Source organism: Ochotona curzoniae, unplaced genomic scaffold (assembly GCF_017591425.1).
Source record: "Ochotona curzoniae isolate NIBS_2020 unplaced genomic scaffold, NIBS_Ocur_1.0 scaffold_2587, whole genome shotgun sequence".
NCBI lineage: Eukaryota > Metazoa > Chordata > Mammalia > Lagomorpha > Ochotonidae > Ochotona > Ochotona curzoniae.
Window position 1 is genome coordinate 21,050,201 of NW_024467096.1, and position 15,012 is coordinate 21,065,212.

General features: G+C 41.5%; 2 protein-coding genes across 4 annotated transcripts in view; one reads left to right on the forward strand and one right to left on the reverse strand.

The window, feature by feature from the left end:
* The window catches only part of GNB4 (G protein subunit beta 4), a 61,930-nt gene extending 56,809 nt beyond the window's left edge, over positions 1-5,121 (forward strand). The window contains exon 10 of the mRNA XM_041002600.1: positions 2,499-5,121. Coding sequence (XP_040858534.1) covers positions 2,499-2,605 — 107 coding nt within the window. The 3' untranslated portion in view covers positions 2,606-5,121. The remainder of the gene's footprint in view (positions 1-2,498) is intronic.
* Positions 5,122-7,048: 1,927 nt separating this feature from the next.
* Positions 7,049-15,012, reverse strand: part of MFN1 (mitofusin 1) — a 43,882-nt gene continuing 35,918 nt past the window's right edge. For 2 of the 3 annotated variants that reach the window (XM_041002611.1, XM_041002612.1), the window contains exons 16-18: positions 12,761-12,957; positions 10,689-10,823; positions 7,049-9,422 (exon numbers count right to left, since the gene is read on the reverse strand). In XM_041002611.1, coding sequence (XP_040858545.1) covers positions 9,341-9,422; positions 10,689-10,823; positions 12,761-12,957 — 414 coding nt within the window. In that variant the 3' untranslated portion in view covers positions 7,049-9,340. The remainder of the gene's footprint in view (positions 9,423-10,688; positions 10,824-12,760; positions 12,958-15,012) is intronic. The other variant, XM_041002613.1, reaches the window with a different exon arrangement.

Consider the following 15,012-nt stretch of genomic DNA (forward strand, 5'->3'; position numbering starts at 1 on the left):
CTGAGCAATGAAGTATTCTGTGACTAATCTTGTTGTACAAGTCTTTTGATGGTGTAATCCTAAAATGGATTTTTTTTTTTGGTTTATACTTTGTTTTTAAATGTAGTTCTGCCAGTGCTGATAATGTCTCAGAGTGGATCTGTTTGTATTTGAGGGCCTTTTTTTTTTTTTTTAAGATTTTTAAAAAATTTTATTGGAAAGGTAGAGTTAGCGAAGGCGAGATGGCTGCAGCACACAGGACTGGGCCAGGCTGAAGCTAGGAGCTTCCTGTGGGTCTTCCTTCTGGGTGACGGGGTCCCAAACACCGTGAATGAGCACTCAAACAGGACGCCAGCACCAACAGTGGCTTTATGTGCTATGCCACAAGACCACCTCTCCTGCAGGAAGTCTTAGTGATTCTTCAATAGTCCAGTGAAATCTTACTTTGCCTTATCTTTATCTTAGTTCTAATAATACAAATCTGGACCCCTAAACTTACCTTTCAGTTCCGTTTTCCACCAATTCTTGCAGTAACTTCATACTTGAGGTTTATCTTTGCTTTTGCTTATATAGCTAGTTTGTTTGGCTCAACCAGAACTTTTGCCTTGAAGTGGAATCCTGATTTCTGGGCTGTTCATTCATTCTGTTCTCCAGTATCACTTAAAGTATTTATTTATTTAAAGATTGATTTATTTATTTAAATTGGAAAGTCAGATATACAGAGAGGAGGAGAGACAGAGAGGAAGATCTTCCGTCCCATCTGCTGGGTTATTCCCTAAGTGTCCACAATGGCCAGAAGTGAGCCGATCTGAAACCAGGAGCCAGGAGCTTCTTCCAGGTCTCCCATGTGGGAGCAGGATCCCAAGGCTTTGAGGCCGTCCTCGGCTGCTTTCCCAGGCCAAAAGCAGAGAGCTGGATGCGAAGCAGGGCTGCTGGGATTAGAACCAGTGCCTATATGGGATCCCAGTGCATACTAGGCAAAGACTTTAACTGCTAGGCTATGGTGCCGGGTGCAACTTGAAATATTTAAAGATAGTGTTAATTTATTTCAACCCATGATGATTAATTTGCTCATTGCCAAACATTGTCATACTACAAGTATTATTTAATTGAAAAAGATAATCTTCTGCACCTAACAATGAATGAAAATGACATGCTGAAAAGCAAGTTGTTTCAGAAGAGGGGTGCAGGCTTCAGCCAATCATAAATGCTACTCCCACGTCAGACCTCGGCTCAGTTCCAGCTTGCTGCTAGTGTGCCCATCTGAGACACTGGAGCTGACGGCTCCCTGCCCGCCCTGTGGGAGATCTCATTGAGTTCCTGTCTGCTGAGGCTAGCTTGGCCGAGCCAGTTGTGTTGGGCATTTGCCAAGTGAACCAGTGGAGGAAACTGCCTGGCTTACAAATTCTTACTAAAAATTAGACATTTCTCCCCATTATTGAGAATATTTAATTTGCTCCTCTCTGATGATCAGGCTATCAGGTTTAACTTTTTAAAATATTATTATTATTATTATTATTAGATTTATTTTCATTTGTGAAAGTCACATGAACAGATGGAAAAGTCAGAGAGATCTTCTGTCTGCTGATTCACTCCCCAAATGGCCAGAGCTGGTATGAAGCCAGGAGCCAGTTGCTTCTGTGTCTCCCATATGGGTACAGGGGCCTGAGGATTTGGGCGATTCTCTGCTGCTTTCCCAGGCCCAAAGCAGGAAGTTCGGCTGCAAGCAGAGCAGCTGGATATGAACTGGTACCCAAGCCGATGCTTGCAGGCAGAGAGTTAGCCTGTTGAGCTGTGGTGCTGGCCTCTCGCTTTATTAAAAAAATTATGTACTTACTTGACAGGCAGAGTTATAGAGAAAGAAGCCTTCCATCCACTGGTTTACTCGCCGAATGGCTACAGCCAGCAGCTAGGAAGTTCATCCAGGTCTCCCCCGTGGACCTCAGTGGCCTAGGCGCTCAGGCCATCTTCTGCCTTCCCAGGACTTAGACACAAACCACTGCTCAAATGGGATGCTGCTGTCACAGGCAGTGGCTTAACCCCGCTGCACAATGCTGCCCCCCACCCCAGCTTTAGCTTTAATATGCAAAAGAAATTAAAACCAGATTAATTTGATGGCTTCAAGAAATTGTAAGCAACAGCATTCCAGTGGTGGGAGTAATTTTGAAATTGCTTATGTAAAGGCAATATCAGTGACATTCATTTAATATTTTGTTTTTGTTGAAGCCAGCTTGGGTCAGTAGGAAAATCTGCAGTACCATGAACTTATCAGAGATGCAGAGTAAGCATCAAAATCCCTTCTCATATAAAGGAGCTTAATTTTGAAGCGAATTTTCAAACATCAAAATGCTACACATCAGAAATTCAAGTAATACAGAAGGCTACCTTTTACATATATGCTCAGTCCACACATCTGAGTCCCCAGGGCACTCCATTAGGAGTTAAATGCCTTCTAAGTTTTTATGTATGCATTTACTCTAATTCCAAAAGTGCTAACTTTCTTCACAACTTTTTTTCAGGTGTCCTCGCTGGTCATGACAACCGTGTCAGCTGTTTAGGTGTTACTGATGATGGCATGGCTGTGGCAACAGGCTCTTGGGACAGTTTCCTTAGAATCTGGAATTAACAGTGTGGTCTTAACCTAATTTCTGTTCTCCATTGGTATCTGGAGAAATCAATTCTACAGCCTATAGCTGTGAAAAAAGAAAATTCTACCTTATATTTGCAGGTAAAGATTTTTCTATTGAGATTATTACAAACAAAAAGCTTTCAGTCAAGTACAAAAACAGTGGAGGGAGGTGAGGCGGAGCAAAGGTGCCTGCGGAGAGCAGAAAGACCAGTGTATTAATCTGAGGAGTTAATTCAACCTTGAGGAATGTTTGCTTGCAACCAGTCTATCTGTGCAGAACAGAGTGTATGCATTTTTGCAGCATATCATTGTTTTCCCTTTTCATGAACTACATTTTTTTTTAAGTTTTGTAACAGAAGAACCATCCGAGTAGATGATACCCGGTGTGTGTGCGCGCGTGCAGCGCCCTGACCTTCCTTAGAGACCCTGGCTGCTGGCTGAGTGCCACAGGGGAGGCCGGCCGTCCTCACGCCTCCTGTGCCATACTCAGTTTAAAGAGCTCATTTTTAATTTTTTCAGGGGACAGATAATCCAAAGGCCAGAGATTTAAGATTTCATGGATATTTTAAATATATACGAAAAAAACTAAGTATTATGTGAATAAAAGTAGTTGATAGTACCTAAGTAATCCTTGTTTAGACTAGTTATGATCAGTTGACTGACCAGCACTCCACATAGCTGGATCCCTACTGATTTGGTTTTCCAGAATTAAGTGGTGTAGAAAATATTTATAGCTCAGAAGTTTGATAAATATATGGATTTTCCCTGTATCTGAAGAGTTTTCCCCAGTGTACTCTGCCAGCATGAATCTAGATGGGAAAGTGGAGTGTTGACAGTGTTAGATTTTTAAGAGACATGTAAAAATCTAACCAATTGTTGGTACGGATGTTGTGTAATTGTTAAGGTAGGTTTCTGAGTGTTGTGTTTATGTACTATAAAATCTGAACTGATGTAAAGGTTTTCAAATCTTTGTTTTCAAATTTCTTCAAGTGAAATAGTTAAGCTTTTTATTCTTCTGTATTCCTGAAGCACAAAATTACTGGTTTCTAAGTGGTTCCACTTCACACAATAACCAGATCTGAACGACCCCGTAATTAGGAAGGCAGAGGAACACATGAGCAGTGTGTCGTCGGTGCTCAGTGATTCCGGCCCCCCAGATTAGACACAAAGATACTTGTTATTTTGGGTTTGCTTGTACAAATAAATTTAAATGACTGATAATATAAGACTGTTATACTAGCTATAGGATATTCTGGGATGCAGAAATTCAGTTTGTAACTTAATAAACTGTAAATTATTACTCAGATAGGTCTGTTAGCCATAATTCTTTACCTGTCTTCATTTTGTATTGGTAGTGTGCTAATACTTGCATCAAATGAAGTCAGTTTAACTTTTATCAAGGTCAAATTGATACTAGAGCATAAAATGGATAGAGGCAAATTAGGATATAGGACCAAAACAGAATGTCGTAGATGGCAGGTGTGAATGTATATTTATATTGTGGCTAAGATAACTATGAATGTTGCTGTTAATGTTTATTGTGGACTATTATATCCCTTCATCAAAAGCAGCACTTTGAGATAAGGCAAGAATATTGTAAAGGGACACACACACACTCTTTCCAAAAAGGGGACGGTGGTGGCCGAAGGCTGCTGTGAATTTCAGCAGATTTATTCCAAAATCCTATTAAAAACACTTCTGTTATTTGTGAAATAATAATATGCTTGAATATGAGCTTAATATATCTTCTTAAATATCTTAAGCTTAAATATCTTCTCTAGTTAAAAGTTATCATAAAAACACAATACTTTGGTCAAAAAACTGCATTGTCAATGAGTCATACAGAAAACAATAAATGGTGTTTGCTTCCAGAGAGGAATGCAAAGCAGTTTCTAAAATTACATAGTGGACAACTGAAATCTAGTAACTGTGGGACACTGTGAATAATTTTACACATGAGCAAACAGTAAAAAAGTATCCTCGTTGCTGTACTAATTACCTTGGCAGTTAGACCTTTGCTTTCCAGGGCTGTAAGGACCAGGTGCTAAACATATTTGCTTGTAATGATGGTCAGCGAATGTTGTGCATGACTTCTTCCGAGTCACTTGAAGTGTGTAATTTTGGGGAACACTGTATAGTTTGGGTCTTAGTTTTTCAAGGCCTAAAATCTTGTGCATCAAGAATATCAATTTGGTGTCCAATAATCTTGTAAGAAATATTAAAATATAACATGGCGGAGCAGACTGATTTGAGATTTTGCACGAGTATTATAAAGGCATATATTATGTTCTAAATCAACATGGTCACTTTCTGGTCAAAAAAAGCATTAAAAAAAAAAAAAGCCTGATCAAGAAAACGGTTCTTGCTATCAACAGGTTAACTCCTCTGCTTGGACGGGTAGGCCTCACTTTCGCCAGCTCTGCTGTTAAACATTTAGACTAATTATGGAAGGCCCATCTGCAGCTCAGATGTTTAATTATGACTACATACAATATGTTAATAAAAGCAAAGAGCACTTGGGACTAGTGATTGAACAGCAAGAGAGCTAGTAGGTAATTCTTAGTTTAGACACAGATGAACTGCTTAATACTGCATGACTTCTTGAAGTACAAGATGTCGGTGCTTTGGGAGTAAGTTAAAGAACTTTTAAAGTTAACCTACCTATTAGAAGAAAAATACATTTTCTCCAGTGGCAAAAGATTTTCTGTTTGCTAAAAGGTGTGTGCAAATATTACACAACAGAGCTCCTCCAACAATTCTGATTTCATTGACATTAAAGAAATTGCTGCTGTGATGTGAACATCTGATTTAACCTAATACAACTGAATAATTGGCTGTTTGTGTAACAAATTGATTATATACAACAGTGAAGGTGTTCTTTCTAGGACCTTCAGGGTCTGAATCAAGATGCTTAGAAACTTAAATTTACATATTCTGGGCTCTGCGGGGTAGCCTAGCAGCTAAAGTCCTCACCTTGCATGAGCTGGGAGCCCATATGGCACCAGTTCTAATTCTGGTGGCCCTGCTTCCCATCCAGCTCCCTGCTTGTGGCCTGGGAAAGCAGTCGAGGACGGCCTTAAAGCCTTGGGACCCTGCAGCCGCGTGGGAGACCTGGAAGATGTTCCAGACTGGCTCAGCTGTGGCTGTTGTGTCCACTCGGGGAGTGAATCGTTGGATGGAAGATTTTTCTGTCTCTGCTCCTCTGTATATTTGGCTTTCCATTTAAACAAAAGAATTAAGTATTCCATTCAGCTTCTTTCCCTTTTGCCATGGTAGACAGCAGCATTTTAAACTATTTCTTAACCCCCTACTACAGTTATCAGAGAGCAGCCACAAGCTAGACCATCTTCCGTATAACAGCAAATGAAAAATGTGGCATTTGAAATTGGATTAAGTAGAATATGAACTACATTTCAGAGTATCAGTTTTTCTCCCACTGATCATGCCGTGTTGCTTCAAATTCAGTGCTACATTTATAAGTACTCATTAAAATGAGTTCAACTAGTTAAGCTAGCACTCTTTTAAAAACTAAATTATTAATCAGATTGATAGTACACATTGTATTTAGCAAATGTTTGCCTTTCAGATTTCCTAAAAGTCAGTTTTCTTAAACTTGCTAATGCATTTCAACTGGTTTTAAATGTACCCAACAACATCTTAGATACTTATCGAATATTGAATTGAGCCTCAGTGATCAGCTGGTATTTGTCTTGTTCTTACGTAATGGTGCTTCTATTTTTCTCTTTTCAAAGAGGTCTCTGAACACTTGGCATTTCCTTATCCCAAGGCGTCCACATTTAAGTGCTATTAAAGTTCATCACAGTGTTTTCACAGCATTTTGAAGTGTTTTTTCTTCACCTAGAATGATTTGAGCATGCTTACGGCCAACTGACAGTGAATAAAGGCTTTAAACCATACAATAGACTTGTACTATGATTAACAGTATTCTTCAATCTTTCTTACAGTGATTGATTCATTTGTACAGTTACTTTGTGAAATGTTGCTGTGAACTGATATTGTAATCAATAAAATACTTTTAACGTGACTTTATTGTCATCTTAGTTTTTAAAACAAATCATATTAAGTCATGCCCAGTGTTTCATGCTTAGTCCCCAATTCCTTTATCTAAATATCTTCAATTTTTTTTTTCATGAGAAACTGTAAGCAAAGAACAGACTGGAGTATTACTAATCCATCCTTTCAGATTACAAACTATAGCTTATTATTTTTAAGTTTTTTATTTCCATCCTGTTTAAGAGAAATCTTCCATTCACTGGTTCACTTCCCATAATTTCTGTGATAGCCATGGCTGGGCCAGGCCAACGCCACAAGCTGGGAACTGAATCTGTGTCGCACATGGCTGGCAGGAACTTGAACCGTCACGTGCTGGCGCTGCACGGCAGCAGAAAGGCGAAGTGGGAAGGAGAGCTAGGACTTGACCTAGGCACTCTACTACGGGATGCCAGCATCTGGAGCAGCAGCATCCTTGCTGTGACCTGGCCCAGCCCATCTCAACATTAGAAAGCTACAGATTCTCATTAAAAAGTAAAATGTTTCTTCCTCTATAGTTCTCTTACAGCCAGTCCTGCTTACAGTATTGTTAAAATTTTCTTATGTTCATTTATTATAATCTTGGGGGAGAAAATTCATAAGACATTTCAGATGATGTTGCATTCCATGAAGAGAACTAGTATCCTACGATATGTGCAACTTTCACTTACCGTTCAGTTCACTGCTAGGCGCACCCGGCAGCAACACAATCCTATGAGCAAGTCAACTCACTTTGTTTGCCTACTCTAAGTGATTAGAACTCACTAAACTACCAGAAATACAAAATTTATCAACTATTAGGCAAACGGGTTTTATTTTCACCTTGTAATATTGCATACTTAGAAAATGTTTTGTAAAATGTTAAGATTATACAAAGTGTATAAATAATCCTGCAGACATAGTAAACAATAAAGCATGTTTCTATATCAGCTATAATTACATAATCTCTGGTGGCCAGGTGGTGAGTATGTGTCCAGCCACAGGAGCTGGGCAGCAATGTCTGAGTGTTCCGTTTGCAGACTTCGTCAGGCAGTGCGACACTGACACTAGTGAGGAGCACACTGCCCACAGCGCCAGCACAGCAGTGAGCACACATTTCAGGATGTGTCAGATCGGCTGGCAAGCACAGAGCAGCACATTGTGTAGCACCTCTGATTTCTGAAGGCCTGGGCTGAAACCACTCAGAGCCTACGTTTTTCTTAGAAGTGATACTGGTAGGATAATCCAAGGGCCAAACTTTTGAGTCCAAACCACCACATTTAACGTAGCACAACACCATTATGTGACTTTAAAAGTTAAAGGGGTTAATAAAAAGGTTAAGGGCTTGAATTTCTAACTTAAATCAGCAGTACCCAGTTTGAGACACTTTTTCCTACAATCTCACCTAATTCAATTTGTTGATAAGAAAAAGCTAAAAATTATTATTCATTTGTAGTGGGATTATATTGCCTCCTAGTGTCTGATTTATAGAGAACAGGTATGTTTGACAGACATTTATACGGCCTAACTATTTATTTTCTCTTAAAATATCTATAAAAGTTGTACTGTTCTTAAAAAGACTGACTAGCATCCAGGAGCCTTAGAAGGTACAGAAAATAAGTATTTAAAAAAAAACAACTTGAAATTTTGTCCTCCAGCATAAACTGTACTTGGCCAAATATACTATGTATTTCCATTAAGTGCCTGGATGGTGCTGATCTGCTGAGTCTATTTGTACAACAAGGAGCTAGAATGTCATTTTTTTCAGTGTTTCTTCAGGTTCATGTTTTATCAATTATAAGCAATAGGATACTTGAACTCACAAACTTCACTGAGGTAAAATGTACAATCATTTTTAATGTAGCCCTGAAAAATTCATACAAGTAAAAGCCTCCAATGGTGGACAATCCAGCAATAACTTAGCAGATGCCTGCTGAAGGACTTTTAAACATCACTACTATGATCCAAAACCCAGCCCTCCTTAGGCTGTGGCTGTCTCTTCCGTTTCCAATTTTACTTCTAAATCTGATAAACTCTCCTTACAGGAAGCATAACTGGAGCAAAAAAAGTGCTTTTTTAGAAACAGGTAAAAAAATTGCTTAATATTAAAATACTTTTATAGGTTACCAGTTATAATAACAAACTTTTATACTGTTTTGTATCATTTTTAATGGGAATAAACAAGGAGTAAAAATGGTATTTCTTAGTGGTTTACATACCTGCCACAACAGAAGTGATTGTAACTTGCAAACTGATAGAGTCCACACCATCTCACACCCCTTCACAGTCTGAGCAATGCAGTTTATAAAACAGCATCAAAGCCAGTTTTGAGAAAGGTGAAAGGCTCACACTCCAACTCCTGGGTGCCAGGAAGCAGAGTTTTTCAGAGTCAAAAACAAAGAAAGCCCTGGTTAAGAGCTCAAGGCCCCACCCCTCAGGGGTCACACAGATGGTCTGTTAATTTTAACTAATTCATTATCTTAACAAAAATGATTTAGCCTTTCCTTACCCAAATTAAAACTAAAGACGCCCAAACACTCTTCAGACACGCAAATACCCGAAGATAGATCATTTCTAGAGTCTATGTAGGCATTTGCTATTTAGATACAATTAGTGTAATTCATGTTTTAAGTTATTTCATAAAAATAACTGTCCCCCTCTTCCAAGTTCCATTTGCTATGATGGTCAGACCAAAGCAATCTCTTACGATTCTTCTTCATTGCTTGAATGTAGAAACTTCTTCGTAAAGTTCTCAAGTTCATTTTCAAGTTGAACAGCTTTATTTCTAATTAAAAAAAAAAAATGGTGATCACAAAAGTCAGAAAATACATTCCTTCTACTCTAGAAAACTGAACTCAAATTCCACTACCAACCCTTTTCAGAATGCTTATCATATGTGCTCCTGTGGCTTTCTGGTAAACAGAAGACAGCTAACCCGTAAGTCACACAATCATGATTATCTTTAAGAATGCGATCAAATATAGGGAATACATAATGTTATTCATATATCTAAAAAATATAGGATATATATATATCTACACACACACCCAAAGAGGCTGGTAGATGTCAAAGGGGAATGAGAAAACAGAACACCTGGGGCCTCTGCATGTGACACCAACATCCAGTATGGGTGCAGGTTTGTGTGCCACTCCACATCCAGCTCGCAAATGCACCAGCAGCCCAGTAATTCGGGAAATGAGCCAGCAGATGGTTCTTAGCAAGGTGCAGTTACAACAAGGGATCTTCCTTCCCTGGTTCATTCCCCAAACAGTCCCAGCAGTGACAGCTGGGCCAGGAGCTTCTCCCAGGTCTCCAACATAGGTACAGGAGTCCATGGACATGGCCATTTTTCACTGCGTCCCCAGAACATGAGCAAACCTTCCCACACACGGGATGCCGGTGTTGCAGGCAGCAGCTTCACACATGAGGCCACAAAGCTGGCCCTTCACATGGAAGTGGCACTCTCCTCCCTTCCTCCCTCCCCCAACCTAGATACAGGAGAAAAGGCAAAAAAAGCGAAAACCGGAAATGTTTGTCCTAGCCACCTGCCCCATGCCTTGACCCACCCCATCCTCATCAGTGGTCCTCATGAGCATGCATCCTTACCAACTATGCAAACATAACAAAAAAAAGCCAGCCCCCAAAGTTCATCTTTAAACAATCCTCTCTGCCCCCACCCCGCCAAAAAAATAATGTGCTTCGTTCCAACAGCAGAGATGAAGGGATGCTCAACCATTTTTCCAGACATGTGGCAAACCAGAAAGCTGAAACAAGAACAGCTAAGTAAAAGCTTGAGGGGTGAAACCTCCCATTTTATCAGACCCAAAGAATCTTGAATATTGAGCCAGAAATTCATATTTTATTAGGAAGTCTTTGTTTTGCTTTTATTACTTCAAATTTAAGAACACCCAACACTCCCCATGAGAAAAAAAAAGCTATGGGTGTTGGTCATATAGGTCTTTAAACTCAACTTTTATTCTTTTAATTTCAACTATGTTTTAGTAGTTGATAGATAAATCTTTGTATCATTGAAGGAAAAAAAATTAAATACCTTAAAAGCTTTGAATTGTTTTGGATTTTCTCCAGCTGATCTACTTCTTTGGATAATCTAGCAATTTCTTCTTCCAGATGTCTTTGAGTAATATCAACTTGTTGGCACAGGCGAGCAAAAGTGGTAGCCATTTCCCTTAAAATAACATTAACAATCATGAATGAGCCTTAGTGGAAACTTTATATTAAAAGAACACTGAGTTTTAAAACAGAATCTCTAAGACTGTTAGAGAGGGTATGACACTCTTTTAAGCTTGATTTTGTCTAGTGCCAAATACAGATGCCTGGGTCAGGGCAGTGGTGTGCTAGGTCAAGCCTTAGCCTGTGGCGCCAGCATCCCGTATGACACCACATCAAGCCCCAGCTGCTCTACCTCCGATCCAGTTCCATTCCTAGAGCTGGGAGAGCATCAGAGGATGGCTCACGCCCATGGGTCCCAGCATCCACCTGGGACAAGAAAACTCCAGGTTCCTGGCTTCAGAATGGCTGGGCTCTGACTTTTGTGGCCTTTGGGGGAATGATCCAGTGGATGGAGGACCTGTCTGCCTCTCTGTAAATCTGCCTTTTGGATAAAAAAAAAAAAAAAGACAAATGCCTAAGAGGTAATGAGGTAATATTACCTCTTCTATATGGATGTGAACATGATGAATAAGGCATGAAAATGCAGACAGGTGGGCCTGCAAGATGGCTCAGTGGTTGAAATCCTTGCAAGTATAGGGATCCCATATGGGCACCCGTTTGTGTCCCAGCTATTCCACTTCCCCCATCCAGCTCCCTGCCTGTGGCCTGAGAAAGCAGTCGAGGACAGCCCAACGCCTTGGGACCCTGCACCCAAGTGGGAGACCCAGAGGAGTTCTTGGCTCCAGATCGGTGCAGCTTCGGCCATTGTGGTCATATTAGGAACTGAACCAGTGGCAGGAAGATCTTTCCCTTTATCTCTGTAAATCTTCCTTTTCAGTAAAAATAAATGAATCTTTTTTTTTAAGATTTATTCATTTTTATTACAAAGTTAGATATACAGAGAGGAGGAGAGACAGAGATAAAGATCTTCCGTCCAATGATTCATTCCCCAAGTGAGCGCAACGGCCAATGCTGCACAGATCTGGAGCCAGGAGCCAGGAACTTCCTCCAGGTCTCCCACGCAGGTGCAGGGTCCCAAGGCTTTGGGCTGTCCCTCGGCTGCCCTCCCAGGCCACAGGCAGGGAGCTGGGTGGGAAGTGGAGCAGCTTGGACCAGAACTGGTGCCCGTATGAGATCCTGGCGCAATCAAGGCGAGGACTTAGCTGCTAGGCCATGCCGCCATGCCCCAAAAATAAATAAATCTTTAAAAAATGATTTAAAAAAGAAAAGGCAGATAGGTATTTTTCTTCAGAAGCATAAACATTACTTTTACTGGGAAGCTTATTTCCTGGTAAACTTCCAAGGACAGTATAGACAGGAACTCCAGTAACTCCAGTGACACAGACAAAAATACATTAACACAGTGAGATTTAGCCAAGTTTCTAGCAGAGTTCCATTCAATTTGATTTCTGGCTCATGTTAGCTTTGGAAAATATCATATAACATATTTTGACGACAGCAAACATGGCGTGCGTGTGCGCGCCTCCAGACCATGGTCAGCACTGACTCCCCGCAGCTGCGCTCCTGGACCTTCATCCCTTGTGCTTCCTCCTCTCCATCTTCTCCCACTCCACCAAATTCCAGTGTTGGACAAACGAAGCATGGAGTCATCTTGCTCAGGATCCCTATGGCCTAAGTACCTTCTAGAGCACATGCAGTTAGAATGCCTTCATCTTTCCACTGGATTACTTTGTACTATCACTATTTTGTTCATTAAACTGCAGTGATCTCGACGTCAGGGAAATTTTAAGTTCTGCTTTCAATAGAAGTGTGCGTTATTTTTACTAATTACTAAAGAAATGAAACAGATACTCAAGATGTATGAAAGAAGCTGTGTATACCTACATATTTAGTATGTTATAATAAAATTCTCCTGAGATCTAGGAAATAACTTTAACACGTACAAACTGGGACTGCAACGATAAAAATGAATTCCCCCTGGCTGGCACTCACTGCTGGACTTGGTGGCTGCAGTTGGCACTCGTGAAGCTGACAATCATCTGCAGTTTTTCAGTTGCATAGTTCACAAACTGCTGCTTGAAGGCCCTCTCCTTGGCGCGGGTGGTCCAAGCCAGCCTCTCATAAAGATACAGGGCTCCATACATACTTAAGGAAACAGATATGAGTTTCCAGCCTACAGCTTTCCAAATCTGTAAGATAAAGGCATAGCTTACTCTGAGATAATAAATTTAAAAAGCAACAACAATCAGAAATACATTAAAAGGTACTGTGTAGGGCCTGGTGCGATAGCCTAGTGGCTAAAGTCCTCGTGTTGTATGCGCCGGGATCCCATATGGGCTCCAGTTCATATCCTGGCTGCTCCAGTTCCCTTTCAGCTCCCTGCCTGTGGCCTGGGAAAACAGTCGAGGATGGTCCAAAGCTTTGGGACCCTGCACCTGTGTGGGAGACCCTGAGGCAACTCAGGGCTCCTGGCTTTAGATCAGCTCAGTTCCAGGTATTGTGGCCACTTGGGGAGTGAACCACAAATGAAAGATCTTTATCTCTCCTTCTCTCTGTAAATATGTTTTTCCACTAAATAAATCAATCTTAAAAAGGTAATGTGTAGCAGGTCAGTGTTGTGGCACAAGTTAAGCCATAGCCAGTGACACCAGCATCCCATCCAAGCACTGGTTCAAGTCCAGCTGCTCTGCTTCCAATCAATATTCCCGGGGCAAACAGCAGGGGACGACACAAGTGCGTGGGCGCCACCAGCCACCAGGCAGACCTGGAAGGAGACCCTCCCAGCTGATGAAGCAACGTAGGGAGTGAACCAGCACAAGGGAAAATCTGTGTCTCCCCCTCTCCCTCCCTCTTTCAAATAAAATGTTCTAAAAGGGGTTAAATGCCTACCCTTCCTGGTAGGTCTCCAGTCAGTTATATTTTCTTTTTCTTTTTTTTTTTTAAGATTTATTTACTTTTATTGCAAAGTCAGATATACAGAGAGGAGGAGAGATAAGAGAGGAAGATATTCCGTCCGATGATTCACTCCCCAAGTGACCACAATGGCCGGTGCTGTGCTGATCCAAAGCCAGGAGCCAGGTACTTCCTCCAGGTCTCCCAGGCAGATGTAGGGACCCAAGTCTTTGGGCCATTCTCCACTTTCCCAGGCCACAAGCAGGGAGCTGGATGGGAAGTGGAGCTGCTGGGATTAGAACTGGCACCCATATGGAGTCCTGGTGCCTTCAAGGTGACGACTTTAGCCACTAGGCAATGCCGCCAGGCCCTGGTCAATTATATTTTCTAAAAATATATATTCATTCTCGATGAGAAAAACTTAATTATTCAAAATTCAATCAGGCTGAAAAGGAATCTGCCTCAGCACATAAGTACCAGGAAAGAACTTTTTTAACCTGTCAGATCTGTTGATTTAAGGCATCTCAGAACAAGAAAATTTTTTAGTTCAGAGGTTTCCAAATCAAAACATTTTTAATATGTCAGCAATATCAAAAAATTTTAAGATTTGGGTCTGGCATGATGGCTCAGAAACTAAATCCTCACCTTGCATGCCCAGGATTTGACATAGGGTGATATAGTTCATGACTGAGCTGCTCCACTTCCCATCCCGCTCCCTGCTTGTGGCCCGTGAGAGCAGTTGAGGACGGCCCAAAGCCTTGGGACCCTGCATTCACGTGGGAGACCCAGAACAAGTTCAGGGTTCCCAGCTTCGGACCAACTCAGCCCCAGCCTTTGTGGTCACTTAGGGAGTGAGCCAGTGGATGGAGGATCTTTTTGTCTCTCCTTCACTCCATAAATCTGATCTGCCTTTCCAGTAAAAATAAATATTTTTAAAATGATTTTATTTGAAAGTTACAGAGAGATGAGACAGGATGAGAGATCTCCCGTCTCCTGGTTCATTCCTCCAAATGGCTGCAATGACGAGGCTGGGCCAGGCCGACGTCAGGAACCTACAACCCCATCCAGCATTCCCACATGGGTGCAGCGGCCCAGGCGTGTGGACCATCTTCTGCTTCCCTAGGCACATTAGCAGAGGGCTGCCAGTCTCAAAGTGGTGCTATGTAGGACGCCTGCACCTTGGGCTACCCCACAATACAGCCCTAGTACGATCCCTGCTTCCCCTCTCAGGGCGCCTAGGCTCCAATCCTGGCTCTGCGCTCTCTTCTACCTTCTTGCAAATGGACATCCTGGGAGGCACTGGTGCTACGGAGCTACCTGGGTCTTGTCACCACATCGGGGACTGGGCGTGA